This window comes from Narcine bancroftii, chromosome 4 (genome assembly GCF_036971445.1).
Source record: "Narcine bancroftii isolate sNarBan1 chromosome 4, sNarBan1.hap1, whole genome shotgun sequence".
In the NCBI taxonomy this organism is placed as follows: Eukaryota; Metazoa; Chordata; class Chondrichthyes; order Torpediniformes; family Narcinidae; genus Narcine; species Narcine bancroftii.
Window position 1 is genome coordinate 76,689,628 of NC_091472.1, and position 23,518 is coordinate 76,713,145.

Sequence of the window (23,518 nt, forward strand, 5' to 3'; positions counted from 1 at the left end):
GCTGCGGCGGCGGTAGCGTCGGCCCCGGGGGTGTCTGTGGCGGCGGCAGCAGCGGCGGTAGCGTCGGCCCCGGGGGTGTCCGTGGCGGCGGCAGCAGCGGCGGTAGCGTCGGCCCCGGGGGTGTCCGTGGCGGCGGCAGCAGCGGCGGTAGCGTCGGCCCCGGGGGTGTCCGTGGCGGCGGCAGCAGCGGCGGTAGCGTCGGCCCCGGGGGTGTCCGTGGCGGCGGCAGCAGCGGCGGCAGCGTCGGCCCCGGAGGTGTCCGTGGCGGCAGCAGCAGCGGCGGTAGCGTCGGCCCCGGGAGTGTCCGTGGCGGCGGCGGCAGCAGCGGCGGTAGCGTCGGCCACGGGGGTGGCTGTGGCGGCGGCAGCAGCGGCGGTAGCGTCGGCCCCGGGGGTGTCCGTGGCGGCGGCAGCAGCGGCGGCAGCGTCGGCCCCGGAGGTGTCCGTGGCGGCAGCAGCAGCGGCGGTAGCGTCGGCCCCGGGAGTGTCCGTGGCGGCGGCGGCAGCAGCGGCGGTAGCGTCGGCCCCGGGGGTGGCTGTGGCGGCGGCAGCAGCGGCGGTAGCGTCGGCCCCGGGCGTGTCTGTGGCGGCGGCAGCAGCGGCGGTAGCGTCGGCCCCGGGGGTGGCTGTGGCAGCGGCAGCAGCGGCGGTAGAGGCGGTAGTGTCAAGTGTTCCGCACGGGGGCGAGAGGCAGGCCATCACCATGGTTGCGACGGTGGGTTGCCCCTTCCGGGTTCGGCGTCTCCGTGACGTCAGGCGTTGCCGTGCAGGGGAGCCCTCGCTCTCATTGGACGAGAGCTCTGGGGAAGAAGAGTTTGAATGGGATAGTGGCGGTTGAGCTTCACACGAGGCACTGTGTTTGCTGGCGGCCATTTTAGACCTACAGACTGCAGCAAAGTGGCCCTTTTTAAGGCACTTCTGGCACCTGGCTTTTCTTGCTGGGCACTGGGATCTGCTGTGCTTGTCCCTCCCGCAGAAATAACATTTCGGGTTCGCACGGGGCAGGGTAGCAGCAGCCGACAGGCCGTCAGGGGTAGGGTAGAAGGGGTCCAGTCCCTAGAGAGCTCGGTGGACTTTAAGGCTGCATCCTCCATTGTGATTGCAATCCGGGCCACGTCCTCTAGTTTTTCTACCCCTTGCTCGAGCAAACGCAGCCTCACTTCGTTCGATCGGAGCCCGGCCACATAGGCATCCCGGACGAGGTCGCTAGTGATCTCGGCAGCAGTTTTGTCCACACAGTTACAGTCCTTGCCCAACGCCTTTAATACTTGTAAATATGCCCTGCTGGACTCGCCGGGCTGTTGCTTCCTCGACGCAAGCATGAGCCGGGCATGAACTCTGTTCACCGGTTGATCATACAGTCCTTTCAGTACCTTTATGGCTGCGGTGTAAGTGGTCTCACCCTGGATGTTCTCGTAGACTCTCAAGGACACCATAGACAGCAATGCTGTTAGACGCTGGTTATCCTCCTCTACCTGAATGAATCTCAGGAAGTTTTCAAAGTTCAGCAGCCAGAAGTTAAAGGCTTTGAAGGCTGTAGCTGACTGTGGGTCGATATCAAGTTTTTCTGGCCGAGTTAAACGCTCCATCCCTTTCAAAGAAAAATCTTTTTGCTAATAAAATTGTAGAGCTCGTCGAAAGAACCAAAGACTTGTTGATCCAAACCAAGGCTTTTATTAGCAAAAGACCGGAGCTCTTCACAGGTGGCCGACCAGTCCGGAATGATCCGACCTGGCTAGGGACACAACCCTTTAAGGCCCAAACAATAGGTGTGGTTTAGCTCTCAGCCAATCGCTGTAAGCACAGTCTAGATACAGTAACTATATACACTATGTACATTGGTGATAGATCTGTACTATCACAATATCCTCAGGCATTTTTTCAAGGAAAATTTACTGAAAAAGGAAATGGGGTTTGTGGTCCTCTGCTAATGCCAGCATCTCGTCCATGAGGGCAGATAGGGTTCTGTCTCCCAGCTCGTCCAGGTGTAGGAGTCTGGAGGCGCGTTGCTGCGGGGAGAGGCCGAAGCTTCTGAGGACTAGGTTCTTGAGGGAGAGGTATTTACCTTCCTCCAGTGGGTTGTTCATGTGGTCGTCCACCCTGGCCACGGTCTTTGTCGAGCACGTTCACGACGTGGTTGAACATTCTTGCGTCTGAGATGTGTCAGAGGTGAAACTGCGCTTCTGCCTGCATAACCCAAGTGCATGGGCAATGTGTCCAGAAGGTTGGGGGGGGGGGGGGAGTTTTACCGTGACTGCGTTGATCTCTGAGGAATCCATAGTGAGAGGCCAGATAACTGTCTGGCCTCGTCAGGGGTCACCAATGTAGCGGCAGCGACACGAAATGAAACTTGCAACCACCACATTGGAAGTTTCAATGACTGTTTATTTCAAACTCCGCGTGTGCCCCTTTTAGTGCAGTATGAGCTCCACCCCCGCGTAGGTGGTGACGTCTTCATGCTCACCCGAGGCATGCGGCACGGAGGTCCCCTGACGGTGCCATCTTCTCGTAGCTGCCCTGCCAGCACAGCAATACAAGTGGGGCCGGTTTGCCACAAGTATGTGCGCCACCATGTACATGTATATTGTGGGTACCTGGAATGCCTTGCCAGAGCTGAAAGATTTGGGGCATCTGAGAGACTTAAACAGGCATAGTGATGAAAGTAAAATCGGAGGGTTACGAGATAGGAAGAGTTTTTTGGGTAGGAATATTTGGGTCAGCACATTGAGGGCTAAAGGGCTTGTACTGTGCTCTAATGTTCTAGATAATGGACTACATTTTTTTCTTGCATTTCACTTTTTAAGATGCACAATTTTCCTTGATCAATCCCTGTAAATTGGTGTGGTGTACTTGTATTGATTAGCTGCAATTGTCAAAGAAAGGGACATTTGGTAACTCTTGTGTGACCATTCTAGAGCTCCAGTATATTGCCAGGAGGGCAGTACTTTAAAGCAAAATACTAATTTCTGATTAAACTCTATTCCATGACCTGTCCCTGGCTCAATTGACAAACAGCTCTTCCTGTTACTCTGTGCAATATGAATATTCTGTAATATAAACAAATGTAACACATTAAGTTTGATAATTCAGATCGATCCAAAAGCTCTGCTCTCACTCCAGTATACTGAATATTCTGACCGGAAGGAACCTACTCTGGAAAATGGTGAAACCTACAACTGATAGCAAGATTTTAGTTCATTTAAAAACTAATTTGTCCACTTCGAAATAATTAAGTCAATTCCTGTGCTAACTCGACCAGCAGTGGAAGTATGCAGTATATGAATGTGTAAATGAAATAATTTGGAGTTCTAAATGTTAATGGAAAAACCAGAAACTAACACTGTGTAATACATCAAGCTATCTGCACAATGGCCTGTATGCTGTAAGGTTTGATGTAATTTGGTAAGAAAGAAGTAAACAGGTGAGTAAAAAAGTTGCTGTTTGAACAACCAAAAAGTGCTGGTTACTCCTGTTTTATGGAAATTGTTGCTTGTTGCAGGATCAATGCTTCAGGATTCATTTTTGTCTATGAGCTACATTTTGGTCCAAATGGGGAAAATATTCAATACTTTCTACAGAGGCAGATGAATAACTTGACAAACAAGTTGGTGGGTAACCTGAGGAATGGACAAGTCCATTTGGTGTCAGTATCAGTGAGAGGTAATTAAAACATGCTGCTTGAAAACTGGGGAGTGTTCAAATTCTTAATGCAGTAGAAATAGCTCTTGAAAATGGTAGCACTAACTATACTACAGAGATGTGCATTATTCAAAAAGCTATTCATTTCCTTGGATCTGGAAGGTACCAAAATTTACCCTTGTACATTTAATCATTTTTTTGCAGGAGTACAAAAAAGAGGGAACTAAATTTTATCTTTGTCTCTGAAGTAAATGGAGGGTGGTATTTGCTGCATTGGTTATAGAATGATTTGTTTGTGACAGAATTATGCAAAAAATTTCTATTTGGTTGCAGAGTAGATAAAGAATTGAATTTTCCTTGATTAAATGGAACACTTTGCCTTGGAATTAAGGGATGGAGGGACAGCCTCTGAGAAATAGATGGAGATTTGAAAAAAATCCTTTGATTCAATGTGTATTTCTTGGTGCTTAAAATATGCCCTGACACCTTTCTCTTTAGAACATTTCTGAGACCTAGTTAAATAATGATAGCAGTCTGGACTATTGATTCAGAGAATCCCAGCAGAGCAGGTGGGATATTGATTTTTGGAGTTATTAAATGCTAATCTCTAAAACTAACAACCATCTGAAATGGCCTGAAACCTCCACCAGGTTAGAGATTTTTGAGATAAAAATTAAATTCTAGCTTTGCGATCAGTGTCTATCATGTGAACTAATACAGAACATTTATTGTATGTAACAAATACAGACTGTTTTTTTCAAATTTTATGTATCGCATCCAATGTGGTAATAGCTGGAATTTTCCTTTTCATATCCAGTCCATAAAAATTATAATTTTTTGTTTCTAATATACTCAAACTATGCATTATACCTAAAATATTACATTCTAATTCACCATCTAAAAATCAGGTGTAAAGTGATGTTGAAGAATAATTTCTTCCTAACTTCATCTCATTGCATATATATTCAGCACCTAGTTTGTCCTCCTGATTTGTGGTGGGTAATGAATGAAGGATAACATTTATTATTCATGAAAATTCTAATGACCTCTTTGTAGTGTAAAACTGTAAATTTCTAAATCAAATTTGTTCAGATGGTGCATGTTCTGCCAGTTTTTTAATTAACTGACTTCTCTGTTCTCTAATGTTTGTGTGGAAAGTAAAATAGATCTTTTCGTTAGACCTGTCCATTTTTCTTTCAGTTTATCTTGCTTGATTCAAGAGGGCAATCATAGTGTTCCCACAAATTGTGTCAGTATAGAGTAATATAGCAAAACCAGCTGCATTAAGTATCATCTGCAACTACTTGTATAATCTATTTTGGTTCACATCTTGGGAATTACAAATGTAAAGTTGAAATAAGTGGCAAAATAAGGACTCTTGGTAGAGCTGGGAAGTAATTTTTTTTCCTATTGGAATTTATGGAGGTATTGTGTCAAAGACAAAGTATTCCTGCCTTTCACAATTGTTTAGAAATAATGTTTTCACATTTGCAGATATTGATGAGTGCAAATCAAGGACTGCAGCATGTGGCAAGGAAGCAAACTGTTTCAATACCATTGGTTCATATTTTTGCCAATGTAAACATGGATTTGACAGCCATTCAGTTGGACAAAACCCAATGTGCATTGAATTAGGTATGTGTAAGGTAATTTTGTGAATCTCAAAATGAAAAATCTTTTTTGCTAAATGCTTCACCAGTTTGCAGCAGTTAATGTGTAAATGGTATATGTATTCTCTGGATTGTCACCATGTCGTGGTGGTGGAGATTGTGTTCCTGAGAGTGATGGCATCTGAAGCTATGCTCCTGGTAGGGTCACGCATGGGGGTAAAGTTTAGATTGAGGGTGAGGTCCCTGACAAAGAATAATCCAACTAAGTACTCGATGGTGGAACAGGCAGACTAAGTTACTCTGAACCTAACGGCTGTGAAGGCTGCAACAAACCCATCAGCTCTAATGCCATGATTTCCATGTCATTGGAATTGGTCAATTTGTGAAGTATCATGAGCTTTGTGGAGTACAACATCAAATACATGTTAAACAAATACACAGGTGTCTTCGCTCTGTCAGAATGAAGGCAATTGTCCTGAGAGATAGTCACGATGATATGTATTTAAGATCTCTTTAAAACTGTCACTTTTTTTTCAAACAAAGTTTGACAATGGTCACCCATTTTGACTTGTTTTATCAATGCAAACCTTAGGCTGGTAGAGACATGATCTATTCTTGCCTTCCAGCTCTGCTCTTCACTACCTGCTTGGCTCAAAAAAAAATTCTTTGGACTAAAACTGCACTTGCATGTGTCCACAAGCACCAAATTCCAGCACTGATTGCATCTGAAATGTTGAGAATGCTTTCTCTTCACTCTGTCTTCATTTGAAAACAACTTATTTATGTGTTTGACAAAATACTGAGATGGTTTCATAGTAAGAGGTCGAGGGTGCTCATGGAGGATTGCTTTTGAGATTTAAGACCAGCAGTGAGTCGCTGGGATAAGTGCTGGGTTCATCATGTCTTTCAATAACATGGAAGAGAATAAAGGTGCCAGATTAGTAATTTTGTAGATAAAACCTAAATTGGTGATACAGTGAACAGTAGAGAAGATTGTCTGAGGTTATGACAGGATTGAGATCAACTAGGAAAGATGGTGAGAGAAGAGTGATGGAATTTGATACTAACAAGTGCAAAATGAAGTTAAACCAGTCCAGGGCATGAACCATGAATGGAAGCTGGGGAATTTTACAGAACTGTGGAACCATAAGGTATAGAACATGGTTCCCTGAAATTGATAACACAGGTTGACATAATGAAGAAAGTCAATGGTATGATTGCCTTAATCAGCCAAAACACTGAGGAGAAGAGTTGGAACAACTGATGACAGTTGTGCAGATTGTTGGTTAGGCTGCAGTCGGAGTTGTGTATAGTTATCAGGATGTAATTTAAACTAGAGCGAGCAGAAAAATTCATTGGAATAGGGTGTGGACAGGAAGGTTGCACTATAAGGAGAGAGTAGATAGGCTAGGACTAGTTTCCCTGCATCAAAGGAGGCTGAGGGGGTGTTTCTCTAAACTTGAGCAAAGACTATTGATAATTGTTTCTTTCCTAGGATTGGGAGGCTAAACCAAGAAGGCAGATCTTAAAAGTAGCAGGGGAAAATTTAAGGGATCAGAGGAACAGGTCTTTTCATAAAAGGTAGTGGGTATATGGATTGAACTGTCGGAGGAAGTGGTAGAGAATGGTACAAGTACAATCTTGCAAAGACGTTTGGACAGGCATATGGGAGGGTTTTGTAGGATATAGACCAAGTACAATCATATGAGATTTGTTTAATCCGCATGAATGATTTGGGCTGATGGTCTTGTTTCTCTATAAATATAACTCTCAATCTGAGCAGAAAACTCCTTTAAGAGGCTTGAGTGCTTTAATTCAAAACTGAGTTCATAGTCTGTTTGAATCTGATTATTCTATCTTTTGCTAATTCAACCCGGTTTTCAGATACTTGCCTAAAATGCCTTTTTATTTGATAGCACATCATATCTAGCATAGTGGTTCTTCTTTTCCATGGTCTTTCTGTAATAAGCAAAACCAACAAAAATGGTAAGAGGAAAGCTAAGAATTAGAAAGCCTTTAGTAATGAGCATTGATTTTCAGGTTATGATTTCAGACTATTGAACAATCAAGTTTCAAATCAATAAATCCTTGTCTTTAAAGGTCAACCTTGTAGGATTATTGGTGGTGGAGGAGGGGGGGTGGGGGGAAGAAGAGAAGGGAGAGAGAAATGACAATTGAAATCCATTGAAGTTTATTATACTCTTGTTCGAAATACTCATCAGAAAATGGTAATGAACATTCTATTTAGTTCTCTTTAATTAAAATTTAAATGTTGTTTAATTTTCCACTTTCCATCATTCACCCATATTTATGTTGATCAAACCAATTTTGGATAAGCAGGCAAATTAAATCAGAGCTAATGTTTGATTTCTTCCTTCAGGTTCTAGCTTTTGGTCCTCATTTGGCTTGAAAGAAATCTTAATTGCTTGTGCTTTAGGTGCACTTCTACTTGTGTCACTGGCACTAGCTTTCTGTTTTGTAATGTTTAAAAGATTGCAGAAAAAATGTATAAGAACTCGTAATCCATATCTAGTTGATGTATCTGGAAGAAGTTCATCGTCAGAGGAATCAGGAAGTGAGGAATCGTTATTTATTGTACAGCGCAGAAGTATCAGCTATGTGTCATTCAGAAAATTTCAACCAATACCCGAAGAACCAAGTGGTCAAGAAACTTGTTTGAATGAGATAAGCATAAAATAAAAACCTGGCCTGTTCCTTTATGAAAAGCTGTGACTAAAGTTGGAAAGATTGATTTGATTTTGAAACTGTACAGGAAGAATTGTGGAGTGTCCTGCATCCCTTGAATTAACTTGGAATATTATCATGTCTATTACTTTTGAGGCTGGTTCCTGAATTAGATGTTCAAAATAAATATCTTCACTGTACTGCATACATTGCAATGCTCTGTACCTCAATATCATTACAAATTCTAAATAATGAAAAGTTGCTGGGATCCATATTACCATTATTGGAGTTCTTTGCATGAAAATGAAACTATTTAGACATGTCTGGACAATGAATGAAATCTGATGTTTTGGCTGCTACAGAAAACTAGTAATTCTGCATTTAGTTGATTCAGTTTTGACAGCATCAAAAGTAAATTTACTTATCCAACCATGAGGTTAAAACAAATGCTGCGCTGGAACATTTTGTCTGAAAGGCAAAAATAAACCTGGTTAGTTGTCACTTTTGCTGGGCTTTACTTTCAAAACCATACTTTAAAATCCATTTTTTTGTGGCATTTTTGAATTGGTGGAGCAGCAGGTGAAAGTCATAGTTGGAGTTCCTCTGTCAAGTTGTATTCACAGTTTAATTCACAAAATTCTTAATCCCTCCTCTTCCATTTTAGACTTTGGTTAATGAACCAAAGTCTAAAATGGAAGGGTTTGGCATACCTTTTTTATATAAGTCTTACACAATGTCCCCTATTCAACTAATGTATACAATTTTAGAATACTCTCTCTGCTCCAAGCCTTGGCTAAAATATTGCTCCCTATATGCCTTTTGAAGCCATATTTCCTGTCTATTTGTGAGACGTGTGCCAACTCTTTGAAAATGAATGGTTGATAGAGGTCTGTTCAATATCCACCCTGTTTGTTGTATACTCCATTGCTTTTTTGGAACTCTGTAAATGCAGCCCTCAGCCTTATCTGGATTGAACTCCATTTACTATTTTTCTGTCCACTGACAAGACTGTCATTATTTTCCTGCCATTCTAAAGCTTGCTACCTCCTGTCAACCATATGGCCAATTTTTGGACTATCTGGAAATTGTTTTTTTAAAGGTTGAAATCATGAATATATATTGGCAATCTTGAACACACTGAGCCCACTGCAAGACTATAGTGATGGTGTTCATTCAGAAAAACTTGAGAGAGATTTGCCAAGATGGATGAATGGCTTAGCATTCAAGAAAGCAGGACACCTTGAGGCCTTCTTGATGGGGATTGCACATCCATGGTGAAAATGGGGGATGGAGAATTTAAATTCTTCAGAGGTGGTGAGCATGAGTGGTGTCCTAGATAGAGATAGAAAGGGACTGGACAAGATGGTTTTGAGTTATCTCCTCGGGTGATTTGGGTGGGGCAGGAGCAGGCAGAAAAAATGGATCTGGGTCAGTATGGAGGTAGTGGAGAGCAATGTATTTGAGGAAGGGTGGGGAGAAGGGCTGAAGTTAGTGGATGACTGGGGTGAAGTCTTGGCAGTTAATGTCCCATCAGCAATTGGAGATGAAAATGGAGCAGGAAACTTGATGGAAGGATTGTTCAGGAGGAGAACAATTGCAACAATAGTCTTGAAAATTTTAGTGATGAGGAATGATTGAATAAGCAAGAGTTTTTCTTTCTAGATGGAGGATGAGTATTTTTGCACTGGTGGGTGATTAGGATTCTGAATGGATGGCAACACTACAATTTATCATTGTATTGTCATTCAATGCTGTGAGTTTTTGGAAATGGAGCAGTGATTGCCACATATTGAGCTATTGTAGCCAAATCCTTCCTGATCATTTTACTGCTAAAGTAATAGGTTTCTAGCCACCAGAGAGCAGCATTCTCTAGTGAAGAAAAATAGTTATACTCATCACTTGAAAATATCAGAAGCTCATACTGGAAGTTAAAATGTTCAATGTTGCTTTTTAAAATTCTAATTTGAAAATATTTGCATTAATTACATACAATTTTAGGAGGAGACTGAAGGAAAACTTGATTTTTAACCAATCCTTTTTCATATTTTGCCATAATGGCTTCTGAAATAAACAAAGAACAATAAAATCTTTTGTTTTAAATTGAATTCTTTTTCAAAGTTTTCCTTCAAGTAAAGTTGACATGTTTTTGTTTGTGGGTTCTGTTCTAGTTAACCACAGCAATTTGCCACCCAGTCATTGCTTTCCTGCCACTTTACTGTTCCATGTAAACTTCTACCAAACTATTTTATCTAACCCAATATAATTCTGTTACTTTCTCAACTTAAGCATTTTGAAAATTTAAAGATTAAAGAGTATCTCTGAAAGGATGAGGCCAGAATTTGCAATGACCATGTCCTATAGGTCTAAACTTCAGCTTCCTGTAGCCAACTATTTTAACTCCCCCAACCATTCCTACAGTGACATGCCTGTCTTTGGCCTCAACCTTTGTCTGGCCAAGGTGTGTGTGTGTGTGTGTAACTGCTTCATAATGGTTTCTCCCTTGAGCTGCCTCTCCTCCTATCATCCTTTCTGTCCTTTACTCAAGCATCTCTGAAATCTTTCTTTCCATCCCTCTGCCTCTCCAGTTGCTTTCCCCCTTTATGTGTAATTTCATCTTTTTGTTCCCAGTCTTAAAGAATTCAAGACAGGAAGGTTGACCATTTCTTGTTTGCTTGTTTCTCCATGAATCTGTAATGCTGATGGTATATAAAATCATGAGGAGTATAGATAAATAAGGCAAATAGTCTTTACTTTCCCTCCCCCCACCCAGGGTATGGGCATCTAAAACTGAAAAGGTGAGAACCACTTTTTTTGTACAGAGGGTGGAACTATATTGGAATGACTTGCCAGAGGAGGTGATTGAGGCAGGTACAATTGTGACATTCAAAAGATATTTAGACCGGTACATACATGGATTGGAAAGAAGTTGAGGAATAAAGGCCAAATGCAGTCAAATTGGTTGGGCCAAATAATCTGTTTCCAGGTTGTAAAATATGATTTCACTTTACAGAATCAGATTTATTATCATGAACTTGTGTCACAATTGTGTTTTGCGGAAATTCTATTGTGCATTACTGGTTCAAATGTTGCTATAAATTACATTTCCACAAATACACAATTTAAAATAAATCAGTGCAAAAGAGGAAAGAAAGTGAGGTAGTGTCTATGGTTCATTGTCCATTCAGAAATCTGATGGTGGAGGGGAAGAAGCTGTTCTTGTAACATTGGGTGTTCATCCTTAAGCTTCTGTACCTTCCTGATGGTAGCAGTGAGAAGAGGGCATGGCCTATGTGGTGAGGGTCCTTGATGATGGAGATCTTTCTTGAGATACTGCCTCTTACAGATGTCTTTAATGAAGTAAAGACTAATCCCCACAGTGGTACTGGCTGAGTTCACAGCCCTCTGAGTTTGCTAAGAGCATTGCTGAGAAATACTGTGGATTTTAGCAGAAACATTTCCCCAGTGTGAAGTTAAAATATTGAATTCCACAGTGGAAAGAATAAACAAACCAAATTTAATAAATACATTTTAAACAAAACAGAAAAGCATATGAATGGGTTGGGAAGAGGTTTATGCAAAAATGAACTGATATAAACCAGAATGTCCATGAAATCCATGGTAAGGCGGGAGGATACGTCAGCAGTGCCATGGAATGTTAACAGAAGACTAAGTTGAGACCTACAGAGATGTTTTAATGCAAGCTTTTCAAGGCACTTGCATAATATGGTCTTTTATATTTATAGAATTAATGCTGGGCAGCAAGTTGACTTCATTGAAAAAAAAACCAAACATTTTAAAATTTGTGCCAAGAATTATTAAATGTTCCTTGGAGCAAAGTTCTGATGGTATGATGCAGTCACAAACTTGATGATCATTTCAGAGATTGAGTGTTGGAACTGCAGTTCCTTTCTGGATAGGATCTGGTGAGAAACAGTAGACACTTGCCAAAAAACTGAGGTAACGGCGATGGTCTCATTAACTCTGAGAGAAGGGCAAAGGAGGGTAGTTTTTTGCTCCTCCTGACACAATGTAAAATTAAATGATCATATCTATACATGTATGTTCAATAACATTACTTAAGTTTCCCTTTGTCAATGCCCTGTGTTACTATTGACCAGAAACATGACTGAACTAGACACATTAATATTGTGAACATAAGATCTGGTCAGAGGCTGGGTATGCTGTGGCAAGTGACTCACTTCCTGACATCCCAAAGACTTTGCCCTTTGCAAGGCACAAGTCAGGACTGGAACTCCTGTGTTTGTCATTATGCTCCACATTTTGCAAGTCAAAGAAACCTGTTTATTTGGCATTCCATCATCTACCCTAATTTGGCATTCTATCATCTTCCATGACCATTGCAGGCTGTATGATCTTCAAATGCACTGCACTTATGATTTTGGGTTACTTCAAATCCCTTGATATGCTCTGTCAATGACTCCAAAGACTGAATGGGAGACGATAGACTTTAATACACTTTAGACTGTAGCTGGCTCAACTCCATGTGCTCGAATGAATGGATAAGGGAGAGGGGTGTTAACTTTTATGGCCAGGAGTCATCAGTGGGCAGGCCACTCACTCATACATAGCAGTATAAACATCACCACATTTACCCTCTCTTTATAATTAAAAAAAACCAAAACTCCACCAGGTTAAAGTCCTAGAGGTTCAGCTGGTCAGGTGGTTTCCTCTGCCTCTGTGACCTGTGCAGCTCCACCAGTGGTGTACTGGTTGACTCCATTGCCAGTCGTGTGTCTTGAGGCTGGTGGGGGGGGGTAGGGCTGTCTCTGAAGGAGATAGGGTTTGGTTGTCTGTGGGGGCAGTCGTGGTGGTCGGAGCGGCTGGAAGGGGGTTCAGGGTGTGTGGTATGGGTGCCCGGGATGTGTAACTAACCTGCACAGAGTCCCTGGGTGTAGGTGGTGGCAGGGGTGGGTGTGTGTCTCTGGCATATGCCAGATCCCGGACAGGGACTTGTGTCCTCACGGCGGTTGGGGTACAGGAGCTGCACCTCTTTGACCAATGGGTCAGTCTTGTGGCCCCTTGTGTGTTTCTGCAGCAGGATGGGTCCCTGGAGATGAGAGCCAGGGCAACAGTGTGGTTCCGGTTGCTGAATTCCTGGGGAAGGAAAACATGCATTCATGTGGAGTCACATTGGTAGCACTGCATAGGAGGGATTGGGAGCTCCATGAGAGGACGCATGCGGTCAGGGGCAATGACACGGTGTGCCATGACACATCCAAGGAGGCCCGGGTGAGTAGTGTTAAACACACACTTCACCTTATTCTAAGTCAAATTGAGGGACTTAGCTGTGTAGAGGAATTTTGCAAGGTTTGCGACATGGTCCTGCTGGTCGTGAGTGCAGATGGTGACATTGTCAAGGTAGGAGAAAGTGGCCGTCAGTTTATGCCTGTCTACTATCTGATCCATCTCCCTTTGGAACATGGAGACACTATTCGTGACTCAGAAGGGCACCAGGAGGAAATGGTAAAGCCTGCCATCTGCTTCAAATGCAATATATCAGTGGTTCCCTAGGTGAAGGAGTTAGTGGTATGCCAACTTTAGGTCAATCGTGGAGAACACCCTATACTGGGTGATCTTATTGACCATGTTGGTGATCCGGGGGAGGGGGTAAGCATCTAGCTGCGTGAATCAGTTGATTCTTGGGCTCTCCATGCGCTCAAACTGTGGGTTATGAACCCATCCACCAGGATTCACTGCACCTAGGGCTTTATAAATGCCCTGTCCTCAGTGCTTTTGCGCCTCCTCTTTGTCGCAATGGGCATGCAGTCTGGGGTCGGGTTCTCAAATAATGATGGAGGGGTATGTGGAGGGTGGAGAGGTCAAAGGTGGGTGCTGGCTGCCGGGGGGTGTTGTGAGCTGGGAGTTGTGTACTGTTATGGGTGGTTGTGATCCTCCGAACACCATCGTGACACTCCTGAACTGGCTCTGTAAGTCCAGGCCCAGGAGGATCAACATGCAGAGTTGTGGCATCACAAGCAAATGAAAGTTATCATAATGTTCGCCCCCAACCATTAACAACGTTGCACAATATCTATGGATTTCAGCAGATTGGTCCTTTGCAGCCGCTTGTTGCTCTAACAGAGAGCGAGTTTATGGGCAGTGTCCGGATGGATGAAGCTCTCCGTGTTTCCACTGTCAAACAGGCAGTTTGTTCTTTTCCTGTTTTTTCCTCAATCTCCATCATCATGTGGGCAATTGGGTGAGGGTTGCCTTGGTTCAGTATCACAGAGCCCAGGATTGGATCGACGTCGGGGGTGGGGGGGCCCGGTTGGTAAGATGGCAGCCCCCATGTTGACAACACAATCATACCGGGTGAGGAGGAGGAAGAAGGCAAAAGTGATATCATCCAGGCAGCAGAAGGCAGAAGAGATGTTGGGTAAGATGGCGACTCTGGGTCACACGTGGTTGAACCATTCAGGACCGGAAGCAGTGTCAGGGTCAATGGCCCACCCGGGGGTGCACACAGCGCTACTTGCTCGGGTGGGTTTTGACTTACGGATGTGCTGGTAATGTCCTTTCTTCTTGCATCCTGAACAGGTGACTTCCTTTGCCAGGCAGAGACATCTGGGATGCTTTAGCTGGCCGCAGTAGTGGCACTTCGGGTATCTGATGGCATTAGGGTCATGGCCTGCTTGCATGTAGGCAGTCTTTGATGCCGGTCCCAAATGGAGGGCCAGTTTTTACTGGAAGTGATCGCCTCAACATTGTGCTAGTGAACTTGAAGGCCCTCTTCAGAGGCAGCTTGTCCTCCTCAAGTAGTCGCTGACGGATGTAGTCAGGTCTCACCCCGGACACGCAGGCACGTCGGACCAATTCTTCCACACACTGGGCTGCAGGTTCAGGGACTGAAAGAGTGCTCCAGCATTCTCTTCACAGGTCATAGAGGGCCCAAAGGAACTCATCCATTGACTCACTGGGCTGCTGTTACCTTGAGGCCTGCATGTATTGTGTGTACACCTCTCACTCAGGGTTGGTAGAGGTTGCGGAGTTCAGCTATGGCCTCTGGATAGGTTGTGCAGTTCTTGATCGCCTGGTACGCTTGGTGGTCAACTCTTGCTTGCGGGACTTTGAGTCTTTTCTCATCCGAATCCTCCAGGCCTGTTGTGACTTTGAGAAAGTTTGAGAAACAGACGATCCACTTCTCGTACTGCTCAGCAGCTCTAGGCACCTGTGGATCGATGTCTAGCCTGTCAGGTCTCAGTAGCCTGTCCATCCCATGTGGAAAATTAAAGTGTATTAAATTGATGCGCTCTATCAATGACTCCAAAGACTGAGTGGGAGATGATAGGCTTTAATACACTTTAGACTGTAGCTGGCCCGACTCCATGTGCTTAAATGAATGGATGAGGGGAGGAAGATCGACCTTTCTAGCCAAGTCACAAGGGGAGGAGCTACTGGGGAGCGAGTCATCAGTGGGTGGGTTAGCCACCCATATGCAGCAGTATATACATATTGCCACATCTCTAAATCTTCAATCTCCATTACCAAGAAGGATTTGGGGTTTAGACACATGGGAGCATCACCACCGGCATGCTTTTGGATATGTATTGCTGGATGGAAGTCTTGGAAAAATCTTCCCCCACTGAATTGTGGGAGTACTTTTACCAGAATCACTGACGTAACAAGTTCAGAATTGTAATTTAAAGTAATTTTGCACCTTTCTGCTGCTGGAAAACAACAAATTTTGTGACATGTTCATGACAATAAATTCATTATCACATCAGCCCTGATTACTTTTTCCTAGTTTTTTTTTGTGTGAAATTGCTTGTTGTACTCTCCTTGTGCCAATTTGCATATGAATTTACAATCCAGAGGTTTTAACTCTTCTGACCTTTTTATTTAACCAGGATCTCCTATTCTTTGCTGATTGATGTTGATTCTAACTGACATTTCCTCCTCCTTCTCCAGAATCCTTACAATCAAGATTGAGAAAATTGCAAAGTCACAGAGCAACCTGAAACAATGGATCAGAACTTCAGAATTGAATCATGTTGTATGAGCAGCCAATATACAGTATGTCCTTTACCTTGGCATCATTAAGAGAATGTACATCTGTTAATCTTTATCCTTCTTGCAAAACAATCCATCTGTCCTCCCAATAATTAATTCCACCTTGTTTACTCCTTTTTGATAGTCTTCTGCATCAGTGTGCCATGGACAAAACAATGCTCATCTTCCTTGCAATCATTATATATAATATCTTTGTTGGGGAAAAAATTCCAGATTTGGATCCAGCAACAATGGAGAAATGAAATATATCATAGTATGTTGAGGCAGTAGTGTTCCTTTATGTCTGAAGGCTTAATTCTTCTTTCTGCCAGGTAAGATTAGTTCTGTGGCACATTTATGCTCACTATATTATGAGGTGGTTAATAAGGCATACAGTCTTGATCCAAAATATAGACGTAAACTTGCACCCACAGATGCTGCTTCACCTACTGATTTCTTCCATTTTTTTTGTTCTATATTCTAGCATCTAAACTCTTTTATATTCATATTAAATTGTTTTTTTCTATGCATTTTAATTGGCACTGATCATCAACTGAAAATCCAGATATCATGTGCTATTTTCACTTGCCAAACTTATTTCTAAATTCTGTGGTTTGAAACGTTCAGGTTGTAAATATATTTGATCAAATCTCAATTCAAAAATTTTTTTCTAAAGGGAAAATTTTTTTCTAAAATTATGAACAAATCCAGAACTAGAATTGTTCAAAATGTTTGCATGTTAGATATTTCAAAGTCCATATTAAATGAAGGGAGCAATTGAGAGGTTAAGTCCCAGAGCTTTGGGTCAGACACCTGAGGGCCTGTCTGGGTATGGAGAAGTGATTGAAAGCAAATGTTAGGATGAAGGCAGAAATGCAGAGAACTGTAGAGCTGGAATACAGTAGACATGGAAAGAGATTCAAGGCAATCAGGAAATTTGAAGGGTCCAGAAAATCACTTGCCTGTAGTTGAGGTGTATGACTGAACATCTTAAAAGTTCTCAGTTGTTAGAGATGGCCAGATGTTTGACATTGTGTGGTGGTACACCACTGGCCTACTGCAGGGGGCAACCTCTACCTGCAGAAGAGCATATGGACAAGATAACACCTGTCCGGCTGTCAATCAGCCGACCTCAAAAGACCAAGCCCCACCTGGTCGGGTGTCAGTCACACTCCTGGATTATAAGCCTAAGCCGACCCTTCGAAGACACACTCACAGTTTACAGCAGCTCTCCTCACAGCTGGCTCTGTGGAAGCTTATGTCGAATAAAGTCTGTTGTACAGTCTTTTGGTTTCATGTGTTTGCTTCTGACTGACAATGCACCACAATTTATTCGTCATAAATTCTTAAAGCTGCTATGGAAAAGCTCCTGAGCACCGGGAGCCTTGAAATTGACCCACACCACCTGGAAGCACAAACACGCTTCAAGATCTGGAAGTACACGGTCAAAGTGATCATGGAGGCTCACGCCAACGACATCCTGGATTCCGATCAAAAGAGGCTCATCTATCCGTGCCCAACTACCTGGGGAGACAGCCGAGTCTTACCTGGGAGCCCTGCGTGAGTTGGCCTGACCTTGTCAGGCTGAACCTGGGGTAAATGAAAGGGAGGTTGAGAGGCTAATCAGAGACGCCTACATCCGAGGGATGTCAGGCAGAAGCTGCTGGAGGACAATATCTACTCCCTGGACAAAACACTGGAGGTAGTCCGAACCCTGGAAGCAGCAGCCCTGCACACCGAGCCTTCGATTCCAGGGTTCATCAGGCCTCCATGTGGTCAGCACATTTGGCTGCTGTGGCCCTAGATCAAGCTGGGGAAGAAAACATCACTGCTGCTGGTGCCCAATGCCCATGTAAGTACTGTGGGTCTAATCGTTGATTGCGCCAAAACTGCTCGGCCAAAAACCAGTATTTTTTGAGGTGTGGCAAGAAAGGTCACTTTGCCAAAGTATGCCTCTCAAAGCCAGCCGGCAGTTCAGTGGCCCTCTATGACCTCCACCAACCCCCTCACAGTCCCTGCCACATGCGATTGCCGGGCGATGCCATTGCCCCTGCAGCCACTTCTGGCCTCCCCAACCCCAGCGGCCCAAATTCCAGCCTCGCCGGCAACTATCGCTGTGTGCACACCATGTGCCTGGACCAGCCCTCGCTCTCACCAGCGCTGCCTCTCGAAGACTACAGCGGCATCACTTCAAGTCTACGGAATGATGTCACTCTCTCTGGCCATGATGACATCACCCTTACCAACAGCCAGTGACGTGACGTCACTTCCGGCGCAACAAGCTCAGCCAGGGAGGAAGGCCAGCCATGCCTCACCCTCCCATGCAGCGCTGCCAACTTGGGGTGGACAGGCGCGGATGCCGCCGTCACCGAGGCCCTCCCAGGCCTCCAACGATGACAATGTGATCACACGGGAGCTGAACAGGCCACCCTACCGATGCACCCCACACCTCCGGATGCTGCTAACTGCTGCACACCACATCCCACAACTACGGAGAGCACCACCGGTCAACACTCACCTCTCATGATGCCTGCAGAGGTCACCGACGACCATAACTCACCTCCACCATCGGGGAACGATGACTCGGACCCCGAGATGGTCTTAGCAGCCACCACCCCTGTCCAAAAATATTCTCCACGACCTCGGGCGCTCCATGATGGACATTAAAATCAACGGGCAGGTAACAAAATTAATCGACAGTGGCAGCACCGAGAGCTTCATTCACCCAAGTGTGGCCCACTCCCTAAAGCTAAAAATCCACCCCACCACCTTCTCTATTGCCTTCGCTGCCAAGGACCGGACTATCAATACCCTTGGGTGCTGCTCAGCCAATCTGACAGTGGGGGGGGGAGACATACATCGGGTTCAGGCTCCTGGTCATGCCCAAACTCTACACCCCAGTCCTCCTGGGCTTAGACTTCCAACACCACTCACAGGGACAAGATCAAGAACAACAAGATCTTGAGCTGGAGAGTCAAGCTGGCAACATACAGCTACAACATCCAGTATCGTCTGTGGAAGTTTAATGACTCCCCTGACGCCCTCTCCCGGACCTGGGCATCGCTCTATGATGACCAGCTGCAGGCACTACTTGAGACCCTCTGCCACCTGGGCGTCAGCCACTTTTACCATTTTATCAAGTCCCAGAACCTCCCGTACACCGTCAGGACCAGGACCGAGGTGTGCTGGGTCTGTGCGGAATGCAAACTTTGCTTTTTCCGCCCACCCCAGGCCCTTCAAGTGCCTCAGCGTGGATTTCAAGGGGCCCCTGCCTTCCACAAATCAGAACATCTATTTGCTCACAGTCATAGATGAGTACTCCTGCTTCCCTTTTGCTATCCCTTGCTCAGACAGATGTCTGGGAGATCCAGATGTGGAGATCCACGGCCACCGTCACCAGGGCACTGACACAGATCTTCACCATGTTTGGCTATCCCACATTTATCCACAGCAACCAGGGGTCTAGCTTCATGAGTGAGGAACTACGCCAGTACCTGACAGCAAGAGGCATTGTGACTAGTCACATGACTAATTACAACCCAAGAGGTAATGGGCAAGTGGAACGCTAAAACAGGATGATCTGGAAGGTAGTTCTGGCCCTTAAGCCAAAGGGGTGGTCCGTAGAATACTGGCAGGACGCTCTTCCTGAGGCACTCCATGCCATTTGGTCATTCCTTTGCACGGCTACCAACGAGACCCTTCACGAATGCCTGTTTTTGATCCCCAGGAGATCGGCAACAGGAATGTCTCTCCCAGCATGGCTCGTGTCCCCAAGACCAGTGCTCCTGTGTAGACATGTGCAGGCACACGAGGCCGAACTCCTGATCGAGCAGCTGTTCCTCCTACATGCAAACCACCACTACACCTACGTGAGGTTCGGCAGCGGCAGGGAGGACACTGTCTCAACCAGGGACCTGGCACCAGCAGGAGCACCCACCACAGTACAGCATCCTCCAGCCCAGGAACATGCTGGCCTGACATACACCCCTGACCCGGACAGCTATAGGGCACTCGAGCTCTTTGGGCACCTAGGAATTATACAATCATTGGGGACGAACGTGCTCCCCCACCTATCTGATGCGACACACACACACACCTTAACCCCAGCCCACCGGCCACTCCTCCGCACTGCACCATGCCTGCCGCCCCCACCGCCAGCCCCACACACCCTCACCGACCAGTGACCAGGAGCCAGTCCTGCGACAGTCGCAGAGACTCTGACGGCTGCCGGACCATCTCAATCTGTAAATACTATGAATATATGTTTTGGGGCACTTTACTGCAACTTACCCCCCCCCCCCCCCCCCGCGGGACAATTTTAAAGAAGGGGGTGAATGTGGTGGTACACCACTGGCCTACTGCAGGGGGTAATCTCTGTATCTGCAGAAGAACATGGGGACAAGACAACACCTGGCTGGCTGTCAATCAGCCGATCTGAATAGACCAAGCCCCACCTGGTCAGGTGTCAATCACCCTCCGGGATACAAGCCTGAGCCAGCCCTTCGAAGACGCTGTCAGAGTTTACAGCAGCTCTCCTCACAGCTGGCTTTGTGGAACTTTATGTCGAATAAAGCCTGTTGTACAGTCTTTTGGTTTCATGTGTTTGCTTCTGATTGACAGTGCACCACAGGTTGTACCTTACAAAACTGACTTTTTTTGAAAAAGGATAAGAATATTAAATCTGAATCATGGTGGGCTGAGAGCCACCTACTTATAGTATAAGGACAGATAAGACATCAAATTTCTGCAGAAGTGTGGTGAAAAGTTTGCTGACTGGCTGCATCATGGTCTGGTATGGGGACCCAATACCTCTGAGCATAAGGTGCTCCAAAAGGTAGTGGACACAGCCCAGGGCATCACAGGCAAAACCATCCCACTATTGAGAACATCTTCAGGGAATTCTGCCATTGGAGAGCAGCAGCATTCATCAAAGACCCACTCCACCCAGCAATTATCAAAGACCCCCACTCCACTCTTTTCTCCATGCAGCCATCAGGAAAGAGGTATAGGTGCCACAAGGCTCCCACTACCAGGTGCAGGAACAGTTGCTACCCCTCCACCATCAAAATCTTTTAAAAATATTTTTGAGTTTAACATATAAACACATACAAAATTTAAGAAAACACATAACGTATAGATACAAGTACATAAAAGGATGGAACTACATTAAACAGTTATCAGACTCCTCAACGACAAACTCAATCTCTTACCCCATTTACACAGAGATGCCACTAAATTGGTGTGTCAATAACCCATGTTTAAAGCCTGGCTGAATAGGAGCATTCACACTGAACCAAGAAAAGCTGGTTCAGTGCGACCTTTTATATAGGGACCCAACATTCCCGTGGAAAAGGAGGTGGGACCTGCAGAATTAGTGTTGGTGTCCCGAAAAGGCAGGTAAGACTTTTACACAGGAGTCAATGGAAACGTGTCAGCTCTGACACTAACTACTTTGGTGGGTAAGTACCAGGATGAAAATGACCACCCCATCCAAGTTTCATCACGTTCACACAGGTAAGTAAAGCGGATAAAAGGTGGTTAACTACCATCTTTCAAGACTCATTTAAGGACTCTTACTTGTGCACTCTATTGATTTTCTTTTGTTCTTTCTGTATTGCACAGTTTGTTTACATTTGTTAGCTGTTCACAGTTCTTTGTTTCTTTTTTTTAAAATTTTTTATTTTTCACACCATAAATCACATTAGCCATGATATACACTATTTCTTTTTCACACATGTACAGTGAGTTTTTCTCCCCCCCCTCCCTCCTCCCAAGCCACCCCCCCACCCCCCCCTCATCCATTTTAGGTATACAATCTAGGTTGCATTAAGCCAGTCAGACAATGTTGTCATTCAACAAAAATACACCAGAAATTCTACTGAGTCCATTCTTTTCTTTCCTTCTCCTTCCATCAACTTAGGTAATGTTTGTCCCCAGTAGGTTTTTGCTATTGTATTGTGATCTCCACTGGCCACCGTGACAGAGGTGCACCAAAGAAAAGGTACAAGGACTGCCTAAAGAAATCTCTTGGTGCCTGCCACATTGACCACCGCCAGTGGGCTGATAACGCCTCAAACCGTGCATCTTGGCGCCTCACAGTTTGGCGGGCAGCAGCCTCCTTTGAAGAAGACCGCAGAGCCCACCTCACTGACAAAAGGCAAAGGAGGAAAAACCCAACACCCAACCCCAACCAACCAATTTTCCCTTGCAACCGCTGCAATCGTGTCTGCCTGTCCCGCATCGGACTGGTCAGCCACAAACGAGCCTGCAGCTGACGTGGACTTTTTACCCCCTCCATAAATCTTCGTCCGCGAAGCCAAGCCAAAGAAAAAATTTAATGTAAGGCTCCCATACTTGTTCGAATATTTCAATATTATTTCTTAACCTATATGTTATTTTTTCTAATGGAATACATTTATTCATTTAAATTTAGTAGTTTCTTCCTTTTAATTTGGTTATGTATTCCATTAATATTTAAAGTCATATAGTTCAGCGTAGCCCTTTTATATTTTGTTTATCTTCTCTTTCCGTTTTTCCATCATTACCTTTCCTCCTTTTCCATTTCTGTTTTCTTATTTTCAACTCTTTATAAGACAACATTCCTACAACATCCAACATTTTCCTTATTCTCCTATTTCTATCTTCTTTATCCCCAATCTCCCCTTCCCCTCCTGAGTTGTCCTTTATCCCTTGTCGGACAACCACATCTCCCCTCTCCATTTGGATTTGCGAATCCACTCGCAAGCGTCAACTGATTTTGCAGTGACCGCTATTTCCACCCACCCAGCCCCCCCCAGAAAAGATTTCACTTTTCATATGTCACAAAGGTCACTCTTTTAATTCCCTCCTTATTCTCTCTATTCCATTACCTTCCCTTATTAATTCTTGTCTATACTATCTATATTTTCCTCTAAGTACAGATACATTCACGTATGCACATTGTCTCTATTCACTCTTATACCTCTTTACCCGCATACATATCAATCGTGATCATTTTTACTCTCATTACCCGTCTTCATCCCTCAGTCTATTTTTGTAATTGTTCTGCAAATTTTCGTGCTTCTTCTGGATCCGAGAATAGTCTGTTTTGTTGTCCTGGAATAAATATTTTCAATACCGCTGGATGCTTTAGTATAAATTTATACCCTTTCTTCCATAAAATCGCCTTTGCTGTATTGAACTCTTTTCTCTTCTTTAGGAGTTCAAAACTTATATCTGGATAAATGAAGATTTTTTGCCCTTTATACTCCAGTAGTTTGTTGCCCTCTCTTACTTTTTCCATTGTCTTCTCCAGTACCTTTTCTCTTGTAGTATATCTTAGGAATTTTACTACAATAGATCTTGGTTTTTGTTGTGGTTGTGGTTTAGAGGCCAATACTCTATGTGCCCTTTCTATTTCCATTTCTTGCTGTAGTTCTGGACATCCTAGGGTCTTAGGGATCCACTCTTTTATAAACTCCCTCATATTCTTGCCTTCTTCATCTTCCTTAAGGCCCACTATCTTTATGTTATTTCTTCTGTTATAATTTTCCATTGTATCTATTTTTTGAGCTAGTAGTTCTTGTGTCTCTTTAG

The 23,518-nt window shown here is 44.4% G+C and overlaps 1 protein-coding gene and 1 long non-coding RNA gene across 6 annotated transcripts in view; one reads left to right on the forward strand and one right to left on the reverse strand.

Annotated features, from left to right (window-relative positions):
• Positions 1 to 16,549, forward strand: part of LOC138760710 (uncharacterized) — a 51,709-nt gene extending 35,160 nt beyond the window's left edge. For 3 of the 5 annotated variants that reach the window (XM_069931696.1, XM_069931693.1, XM_069931695.1), the window contains 3 exons: positions 3,499 to 3,659; positions 5,133 to 5,273; positions 7,629 to 8,191. In XM_069931696.1, the coding sequence (XP_069787797.1) occupies positions 3,499 to 3,659; positions 5,133 to 5,273; positions 7,629 to 7,948 (622 nt within the window). In that variant the 3' untranslated portion in view covers positions 7,949 to 8,191. Of the gene's footprint in view, positions 1 to 3,498; positions 3,660 to 5,132; positions 5,274 to 7,628; positions 8,192 to 15,862 lie in introns of those variants that run through there. The other 2 variants (XM_069931694.1, XM_069931691.1) reach the window with 2 other exon arrangements.
• LOC138760713 (uncharacterized) overlaps positions 1 to 23,518 on the reverse strand; it is a 111,635-nt gene that overhangs the window by 13,324 nt on the left and 74,793 nt on the right. Inside the window, exon 2 of the long non-coding RNA XR_011355822.1 lies at positions 7,141 to 7,207. This is a non-coding gene — a long non-coding RNA (uncharacterized lncRNA). The remainder of the gene's footprint in view (positions 1 to 7,140; positions 7,208 to 23,518) is intronic.